Source organism: Gossypium arboreum, chromosome 7, assembly GCF_025698485.1.
Source record: "Gossypium arboreum isolate Shixiya-1 chromosome 7, ASM2569848v2, whole genome shotgun sequence".
Taxonomy (NCBI): domain Eukaryota; kingdom Viridiplantae; phylum Streptophyta; class Magnoliopsida; order Malvales; family Malvaceae; genus Gossypium; species Gossypium arboreum.
The window spans coordinates 71,800,676-71,811,650 of NC_069076.1; the positions used below are offsets into that span (position 1 = coordinate 71,800,676).

General features: G+C 29.6%; 1 protein-coding gene across 1 annotated transcript; it reads right to left on the reverse strand.

The window, feature by feature from the left end:
- Positions 1 to 3,502: 3,502 nt before the first annotated feature.
- LOC108481647 (uncharacterized) lies at positions 3,503 to 4,587 on the reverse strand. Its single transcript, XM_017784756.2, has 3 exons — positions 4,158 to 4,587; positions 3,932 to 4,060; positions 3,503 to 3,854 (listed from the first exon to the last, which is right to left on the reverse strand). The coding sequence occupies exons 1-3, from the start codon at positions 4,461 to 4,463 to the stop codon at positions 3,702 to 3,704; spliced, it is 588 nt and encodes a 195-aa protein (XP_017640245.1). The 5' UTR covers positions 4,464 to 4,587; the 3' UTR covers positions 3,503 to 3,701.
- Between the last annotated feature and the right edge of the window lie 6,388 nt (positions 4,588 to 10,975).

The window sequence follows — 10,975 nt, forward strand, 5'->3', positions numbered from 1 at the left end:
AGCTTCCTTTGAAAGTACTCAATGATAGTTCTTATGAGAAATTATTTGGTGGGAAACCTGACTATAAGTTATTGAGAATATTTGGATATCAACATTTTCCAAATTTGAGACCATATAATCAAAATAAGCTATAATTGCTATCTTTTGCTTGTACTTTTCTAGGATATTCTTCAAAAGATTAAGTTTACTGATGTCTCAATCCCACTAGAAGGGTGTATATTTTCAAGGCTTGTCAACTTTGAAGAAAGAATCTTCCTATTATGCAATTTGCATAATTGAATCACTCCGGCTTTCTTAACAGAAAGAGTACATCATCCTCATAGTAATTTTCAACGGTAACTCTTATTGTCTCCAAAGTGCTTATATAGATTTGATGCTTTTAAGCATGTCCAAATGAGAGTGATTTGTAGTAATTATGATAGCCCTTTTCACTTTAACCCAGCAATGATAGAGTTACAACTTCAAGTTAGTTGGTATTAAGTAGATCACTTTTGGGTGATAGTGCTTCTATTTCAAATTCTAAGGTTAGCTTACAGATGCAACATAGTAAATCTAGTACTATCTCCCCCATAATCACATAGACTTTCGGTAGTGAATACTCATCCCATGTTGACTAAGGGGAAGTAGGGATTCTCAAGCTAAAGGTTTTTCATGTTATAGCTAAGTTTAAACCTTTCGACATTCATCAATCCATGCAGTTACGAAATTGGAAGCAAGTTGTTCAAAGTGACCTAAATGATTTTATTACAATTGGAAGCTGGTCACTTCAACCATTGTTTTACAATAGGAAACCTATAAAGAATAATTGGTTGTTCAAATTAAAGAGAAATCCAAATGGGTCTGTAGCACGATACAATACTTAACTTGTAAGCAAAGGCTATTCACATACTGCTTGTTATGACTATAACGAGGCTTTTAGCCCGGTAGTCAATTTAAGAGTTATCAGAACAATACTATTTGTCAAACTGACAAATGATTAGAACCTTCGACAAGTTGATAGAAATAATGTATTCCTAAATTGAGAGTTAACTAAAAAGATGTATATGGTCTAATATCTTAATTTTGAGGCAGGTAGTGATGTTGTGTGTAAACTGCACAACACTTTATATGGATTTAAAAAAACTTTAAAGGCTTGGTTTGAAAAGCTGAAGAATTTTTTGGTTACTTAAAAGAAGTTCAATTTGTCTAGAGTAGATATTTCACTGTTCATTAGGAAGAATAATGGCTCCAAGTTGTATTCTGTTACACCCTAAATAGTCGAACCCCATGAACAGCACCAACATACCCCTCAAATAGGCTCTTCGTTATACCACTAGAAGCACTTTGAACTGATTGACAAGAACGCCTCATTTATTAACTTCTATACTAGGCTCCAACTATCACGTCCCATATAAAGTGACCAAAAGCATGTCTTATCGCCACCCTACCTAGGCTTATAGTGACAGACCACTTGGCCACTTGCCTATGACCCTCTTATGAGAACTTAACATGTGGCACCTCAAGACTGGGGCTAAGGGTATATAAGGCCCAAAGCTTGGAGCTAGGGGTAGGCCCTCTTTTTCTCCTCATTCTTCTGACCATCCCCTTTTGTCTTTTTATCTCCCTTCTCCGACCACCTTGGAATGTAAGCTCTCCATCTTGTAGTAAACAAGGTGAATTACGCATCCCCACCATCTTTTCCACCTTACCCGATAAACCAATAAAAAATTTATGTAGTGAATGTGAATTCACTCCCACCGTAAATTTTTATTTCATTCATAAGAATTTATTTGATTATTTTAAAATTTTTAAGCCTTAAGTATTTTTAAGATTTCTTTTTTACTCATACTCAGGTGACTCCTCTTATTTGTACTGAACATCGGAACGAATGTAGGGTGTTATAAGTTAATTTTGTTCCATTTGCTGAACAAGTAGCCAATTTGCTAACCAAGCCATTTACACATGTTGTAATCTCTCCACTTAAGAATAAGCTTTAGTTTCTTTTTTTTTTAATGAGCTTCAATACCTTGAAGATGTGAAGTTGGAGAAAATGTTAAAGTGTTGTAAGTCATGAGTTAAAATGTGACTAACTCAGGTATAATACTTCTAGTAGTAAGTTAATTAGCTAAGATGTTTAGCTCATTTGGTTGTAACCAACATTAATATAACTTGGTCCAATATAAAGTAATTTCATCACTATAGTAGTTTTGGTTGACTAGAAATCAAAGATTAAATTTCTAGATTATTGTTTCTTCTCTAAACCTCCTTTCATCATATTTTACTTTCCTTTTTGAACAGTAGATTCATAAACATCAACATAACTGATATTCATTAGGCCAAGAAACCCCCTCTAATAAGAGCTTCTGCGATTGGTTGACCCGAATGACGATCCCAAAGTACATGAGCAATCGACCTTACATGTAAAGGATTTTTTACTCATGCCTCAAAATTTTCCTACCAAGTTACATAAACAAATTTCTGAAAGTCTGCAAAAAATTTATTGCTAATTACTCAAAGTAAGGAGGAAAAATATTTTACTAAAGTTGTTCATTACTCTTAAAGTCAAGCATAATAGCAATACCAAACCAAGTACCATGAGTAGTGAGTCTAGAGCTGTTAGGATCGACCCGATTAAGCAACGGACAAGAAAAATAGCGGAATAAATTGAGAAATTGAACACGCAAATTTAACGTGGAAAAACCCCTCCAAAGAGAATAAAAAACCATGGGCAAAGATAATTTTATTATAATGGCAAAAGAACAAAGAGTACAAAAGATAGAGATAAAAACTAAACCTCGAAAACCCAAAAATAAAGAACCCTCAAAACGTAAACACAAAATTCTCTAAATGTGTTATGATTTCTAATATCTAATGGGTATATTTTTTTAAGGTTGTAAAATAGCCTATTTATAGGCTAAATTTATAGGTCAAATAATAATAAAATAATCTAAATTAATCGGTGTTTGATTGAAATAAATAAACAAAGTTTAACTAAAAGATTATTTTTAAATTTGACTAAAAATAGGAATCATATTTAATAAGAGCTAACCTTGAGTAAACTTTAGAATCTTAAGGACATAATGTCTTTTAAATCCTCTTCACCATTATCTTATAACATTTTAGTACCTCCCAATTATTAAGTACTTAATTTAAGCCTTCTTCAAACAAAATTTTAATACCCTTCAAGCTTTTAAAATTTTATTTCTGCCAAAAATAAATGCCAACCGAAAGACTTGATAGCAATGCAAAATCTTTATCATTATACACTAGTGGTTTAGTTGACAATGATGAGAAATAATTCAATATACAACTGAAAATTGATATTTAAAAGTTGATTGTTTTGAAAATGACCTTTCAAATATTTGAAAGGAATGTTATTTAAAAGTTTGCTTTGAAATAAGCGTAGGAAAATATGCAGTACTCTGATAATCTAAGTAATATAGCACGGGAAATGCCGATAGGGCTAAAATGGGCTATAACTTCGTTTCCCAGAGATCAGAGATGCTTATAATTTCACTATCAATTTGGATTAAGATGCGAAAGGAGAAGCTCTAATTATCAATAATCCAGATAACAAGCAGAGGTTTATGAATTGAGTCAAGCAGGCTTTAACTTTACAGAGTCAATGCATCAGATGCTCGCTGGTCGTGCAATGCAATGCAATTAAATTAATCTTTTAAGTAACGTGACAAAAAAGTGATTAGAATAGAATTTCCAGCCAATTACAGTTCTTCTTTCACATGCTCTTCGTTTTTCTTGGATTGGCGAAGTTTCTCAGCGACCACTTCTATCGGCGGATCTCCTGCTCTTCTATAAACTTTATCCCCAATCTTGATTTCGTAGGCCTCGTCCTGGCTCAGTATGAACTCCTTCAACTGTAATTCCAAAACATAGCGATTACCTGTAAAGAAGGGCCAATATTGGTAGCTGAACAAGGAAATCTAATGTTTACCTCTAATACTTTGTGCCCATCTTCCACGTTGAACATGATTGTGCCTAAATCAATGCCCATGAATTTCACCCCAAGCGCTCCCGTTCTCAAAAGTTGGGTCCATTTCAGAGCAATTTCAGCTACCATGTTCTGAAAAAAAAAAATGCCCATCAATTACTCAATCAATGAGTGAGACGGAAACAGATCCTCGAAGAATTGAAAAAGAAAAGAAGAAAAAAATGAAAACCTTATCCCGGGGAATCCCCAAGCGGAGCTTAACGAAGCCAAAAGCAGGGCCGGTATGGCGCTTCATGATTTCCTCCTGAATCTGGGAAAGCTCCATCTTATCGAAATCGGAAGGGGCGGGATCGAATTCTTGAGAAGATTTCTTCTTACCCCATTCTTTCCAGGCTTCGTCTTCTTCATCGTCAACGACGTCGTCCAGATCGTCGGTAATGTGAATCTTTCGCTTGCCTCCGTCCACTGCATTTGGGGATAAAAGAAGCGGCAATATCATCAGCAGCAAAATAAGAATAGACTGATAACTCTTCATTTTCTTTTTCTTGGCGTGGAAAGGAAAGGTTGGAGCAGCGAAGGAATATAGATTTTGGAGCTTTAATATGATAACGATGGTTTCTATCAAGTTTTGCGTGGCCTGATTAAATTATTGTAGTTTCTTTTTAATCTATACAGGTGTTTATTTTATGTATAATATTAATATATTTTATATTTATTTAAATTTAAAATTTATTTAATTTAATTTAATTCTATTCATATTTATAAATAATTAATTTAAATTTATATTATTTTAAAAAATTTTAAATATATATTTATATTATTATTAATTTAATATTTAATAATTTTATATATTCTTATTTATTAAGTCACATTAATATTTTTTAATGTTTATATCATAGAATTAATATTATATATTATTATAGATTTAATTTTTATGTATTATAAATTATATAATATATAAAATAACATAACATAAAACATTACTACCTTAAAACGTGTCGAGTTAAGTTTGAGCCTTAAATGTTTAAGTTCAAATTCAAATTCGACTCATATTTTAAGTGCGTCTACTTTTTGTCTAAGTACATTTTTTGAGCTAATATTTTTTCTCAAATCTTCTCAAATTTCTGACGGACCTTCGAGTTTGAACAGATAATTATTATTACTAATCAATTATTAATTATCTCTAAACTTAATCAAATTAATATGTAAAATTAAAGTTTAAAATTAAAATTTTTGAGATTTTGTCCTTCATATTCTGATTAATATTAATTAATTGAATGCTTGTAAGATTATAAAAAATTTACTCTTACTTCATAGCAGTAATCTATCTATTTTAATTTTTAAGACATCGCTTTTCAATAAATTCCAGGTAGTGAACAAATAAATAATAAGGCTGTTTTAGTTAAGTCATACTCTTTGCGGGGCTCATAACCTGTTGACGTATGGAAGACAAAATTTGTGACTTGATAAGAATGGTGTGAGGCCCAAGCCCGTTTAAGATTTTAATTTTTTAGTATCAAAATTTTAAAACCCGCAAGATTTGTGTGGGAAAATCAGATTGTATATAAATAAATATTCCCGACTTGCTCTGCCTTACTCTCCCAGAAGAAGATTAACACTTATAACTTAATGTCAATTTTTTTAACCTACTATCACTATTTCTAATAAAAATCATTAGATTTTTTGCTATATCAAAATTTTCATTTTCCTATTCATGTGTAAGAATCAATAAATTGTATCAACACCAAAATCTTTAATAGATACTAAAATTTATGATGGATAGATACTAAAATTTATGATGGATACCAAAATTTCGCATGGAAGATGTTAAATATTTGGGCTTCCGTCAAAAATTTTAGTATTTTGTTACAAATTTTGGTATTTTATTAGAAATTTTGAAAAGTTTATTGGTCCACACACACAGCTGGAAAAGAAAAATTTTAGTATTTAGTTATAACTTATGGCATAGATTTTTCAATATTTGTTACAAATTTTGGTATTTTGTTACAAATTTTGATATGTTTCATGTTAGAAATATTGGTATGTTGTTAAAAATTCTAGTACAATCTGTTGGTCCTCAATAAATATAACGTGATATTAAAATTTTATGTTCTTCACTCTTTAAAATTCCGGTCTGAAAAATTCAAATCTCTCACTGAAAAACTTTAAAGTTTTAGATTTCGATAACGAAAAAAAAGTTTGGAACAAACTTATCTTTTTTCAAATCTTTTTGGTTTTCCTTCAAGACCATTTTTTTTTGGCTTAATGATACTTTTAGCTTTGGACCTTTTTCAAAATAAATAAATTAATTAATTAAGCCTCTTCGAACTTTTTGCACTCAATTGAGCCATTGAACTAACAAAATTGACCAAATAGATCCTTTAACTAACCTGGACTGTTATTAGTTAACGGCAACGTTGACGTGATTATTAACAAAAATCATGTTAACATCATTCACTGATGTGGCAATATCATGTCATCACCGACTGTTGACGTGATAGTTTCATGTCATCATCGAAGGCTGACGTGATAGCTCCACGTTATCGTCGGACGTCATTAGAAATAAAAAAATTGAAAAATAAAAATATTTTAAAATTATTATTTAAATAAACACACAATGATTTTGGAGGCAAGATCGTTTAGATTCATTTGAATCTAGACATTCATTTGTCTAGATACATTCTAAAATTATAAAAACATAAAAATATTATAAAATTATAAAAGATTATTAAAAATTATAAGAATTATCAGAAATTAATTAAAACCATAATATTTTATAAACTTTAAAAATAATAAATTTATTAAAAACCATAAAAATTAGAAAAATAATTTATAGAAATTGTTAGAAATTAATTAAAACCATAAAATTTTACAAAAATAAGTTAAATATTCTTTAAAAATTTTAAAAATATTTTCTCATATTAAAGTATAGCCATTAATTAAAAAAAAAGCATTCATCTTTAACAAAGCCTAACATTTTTAAAAAAAAACTTTCAATAGTTTGCAAGAGAGAAAAATAGGATTTCAATGTTTGATATATTTTAAAATTAGTTATATTATTCAAATAATTTAATAAAAATGAAAAAAATTATAAAAATTATAGTTTTAATTAATTTCTAACAATTTTTATAAATTATTTTTTCAATTTTATGGTTTTGATAAAAAATTTAGAAATTTTGTAAAATTTTATGGTCTGTAGTTAATTTATAATAATTATTATATAGTTTAATAATTTTTATAGTTTTTATAAGTTTTTCATGTTTTTATAATTCAAAATGAATTTAGATAAATGGGTGTCTAGATTTAAATGAACTTTGACAACTATTTGTTTAGATTCATTGTGTATTACTTAAAAAAATAATTTAAAAAATTTTGAAACTTTTTATTTTGATGACATGGCAATGCCATGTCAGCATTGTCGTTAACTACTAACAGTTAAAGGGCCTATTTGACCTATTTTGTTAGTTCAAAGGTTTAATTGAGTGCAAAAAGTTCAAAAGGGCTTGATTTATTTTTTTGAAAAAATTCGAGGCCAAAAATTCCATTAAGCCATTTTTCCTAAAACCTAGATCCTAAACCCAAAAAATAGTTTTTAAAACTATTCCTCTTCTTCTTTTTTTTAAAATCAAAACTTGCAATGACCCAATTTTTAGTGGTGTCGGAAAATGTGGTTTCGAGATCCCATTTCTATAAACAGAGTCCATAAATATTAAATATGGATACTTACAGAGTTTGTAAATAGATGAATTGCAATTCAGTTAAGTAATTTAGCCGAAAAAGTAGCTAATTAAGACCGATTGACTAAATTGTAAAAGTTTAATCACTATAGATTTTTAATTAGAAAAAAGCTTGGAAACTTAGATAGTAATTATACAAAGGACTAAAATGGTTAATAAACCAATAATGAGCATTAGATAGTGGACGGTATTGATGAGTATTATTAAGTTTGGTTAATAAGTGATAAAAGTAAAATCAACCTTAATTAAGTTAATTAATTAAAATTTAATCAAACTAATCACACTTTATATATTATTAGATAGTGAAAAATTATGAGAAAGTCAGCATCGTCAACCTTGTGTCATCCTCCACAACCAAAGAAAAAGAAGAAAACTTTTGAAACACTTGGATATTCGGCTATCAATTTAAAATAAGTCCTTAGCCATTTTTTAAATTTTTATGAAAATTGAATTATGGGAGTTTGATTTAGATAGCCTATATATAAATTCATTAAATTTTTGAAGTTTTGATAAGTTTCCATTATTAAAAATTGGTTGAATTAGCTGTGAACATGATAGAATTTAAGCTTAAATTATGAAAAGTACTAAATTGTAAAGCTAGTTTCGTACATTAGGGACCAAAATGAATAAAATATAAAATTATTATGAAATTTTGGTAGGGATAGGAAGTAAAAGATCCCTAATGAATATATGTGATATCAGATTTTAATCTAAAACTTTATATCGAAAGTTATGCTTGTTCTAGGTTTAGGGACTAAATTGAATAAATTGAAAAATATGTTTGGATTTGCATTTGAATGTGATTTGGATGCAATTTTATATCGTGTTATTGTTGGAATTATTATTTGTAGCTAAAAACGACACTGAGCCGTCGAAAGGGAAAAGAAAGGCGAGAGCCGACGAGGAGTGATGCGAGTTTTTGGTTTGGGCCTTCTACCTCCACGCGGCATTGCTCCGTCAGGCTTTTGCCCATTGCGGAAAATTCCCCACTGCTGCCTCCCATAGGAGTTTTTTTTTTTATGATTCGAGATCAATTTAAATATTGCACATTTATTATATTTTGCATTATATGGTATTGGGGTGAGTTGACAATGGTTATTTTAATTGAATCGCTATGATTGAGATTGAATATCAATGTATGGACTAAATTGAATAGAATAAAAAGCAATATGATTTAATTTATATATGATATTTGGTATGAAATTGTGTTGAAACATGTTATATGATGAGCTGAAGTATGTTTGTAAGGGTTTGAGAAGACGAAAGATCTTAGAGATAAGAGCTTATCGTTGCGAACTGGGAATAGGGCAAGTGTGATAACTGAAGCAGTGGGAGATGTACATATTTATGTTGAAAATTTTAGGAATATTATTTTAAAAGATGTTTTCTATGTACTAAGTTTCAAAAGAAACTTAATTTCTGTTGCATGTTTATATAAAGACAGCTTGACCGTGACTTTTAATAATGAAATTGCAATATATAAAAATCACAATCTTATCTGTAATGGATGTGTAACAGCCCGTTTTCAATGAAATCGGAACAGTGGTTTCGGGACGACAAATCTGAGTCAGAAAGAAAATTTATTTTAATATTATTGCATGGTCTACATTATGATAGGAAAGATGTATGAAAATTTTGATAAGAAAATTTTTCTGATTTCATGTTTAATAATAGAAATGACCAAATTGTATAAAATGCAAAAGTTGAGTTCTAGTAGCTATAAGTATCAAATAGCTATGGAATTCAAAACTTGAGGTCCTTATATGGTAATTAGATCATTAATAGAAATTAGTAGATATTTTGATGATTCATCCATGAAAAATTAGAAAAAGAAAATGACTAAATTGGAAAAGAAAAATGAAAGATGATATCTTAATTAAATAGAAAATATCATCATTTTATATCATCTTCTCCAAATTCTATGGAAACCCAAGGAAAGAGAAAGAAAATCAAGCAAGCTTAATTAGGTAAGTAATCATGTTCTGTTTTTAGTAATTTTCATATTTCCGAGATTGTAATAACTTAATCTATCTATTTTGGGGATCAATTTGTAAATATATTAAAGTATTGAAAATTTTGCATGGATTAATATGCTGAAAATTTGAAATTTATGGTAGAAATTGAAAGGTTGTTGATAGATAAACAACTTTTATAAAGTAAATTTTCATAAAATTGTGATTTAGGGACTAAATTGTAAAGATGTAAGATTCATGGAAAAATTTTTCATTTTTATGAAATATATGTTCTGTAAATGTTATATTTAAAAATTGTTTAGGCTTGGAATAAGGATTAAATTGCACGAATTTCATTTTTCGAGCCTAGGGACGAAATCGTCATTTATGAAAAGTATAGGGGCAAAATGGTAATTTTTCTTAGGGTGTGAATTGAATTAAATTGAGTATGAAATGTATTAAATTGATGTTAAATTCATTTATATAGATCTGATAGACCTAGTACGGAGTCAGATCGAGAAAAACAAAAAGTATCGGATTAGTAGATTCTTATATACAAAAGTTTATCGAGGTAAGTTTGTGTAAGTAGATTGTGTATATTAATATGTTTGGAATTGAATGTTGAATATGTGTGAATTGTATAAATTTTTAATGTATAAAATTAATTACATGCCTGATATTGCTCGATAAGTATAAGTCCTATTTGAATAGATGAAATTCGATGGATACAGGATTTCCTGATACCATAACTTGAAAGAGCATCCTATTATAAGCCCTCTCGAGCTTCCCATTATATGGTTCTTGCTAGCATCCTAACTGGTAGTGAACCTGCATGTGTTGCAGACTACTGCAGCTCTTTGTGAGCGTCCTGTTATATGATCAGTTGTGATCCTGCATATATTGCGAACACAAACACAACTCTTTATGAGCGTCCTGATATAGGTTCTTTTTGAGTTTCCTGATATGACTCGCTTGAACTTTTTGTTATATGGCTATCCGGAGCTCCTTGAGAATAGCTCTTCGGAGTTACTTGTTAAGCTCAATAAGCTTCCTGTTTTAATAGCCCGGATAAGCTTCCTGTTACATGGCTCACATGAGCATCCTGTTATATGGCTCGAGAGAGTGCTTCCTAATTATGTGCCCTAATTAGGTATCCCTGAATATGAGTTGATGGTTTATAGTGTCGTACATTTCAAGTGTACTACATGTGTATCCATCGATATTTCAAATAAATTCAATGGAAAAAGTTCTATTATGGCTAGTCTGAACTTGAGATGATTTATCTTAGAAATGTATATGTTATATGGAAATATGATAAGAAAAGTATATGTGTATGAAAGTTATTACATGATGAGCTC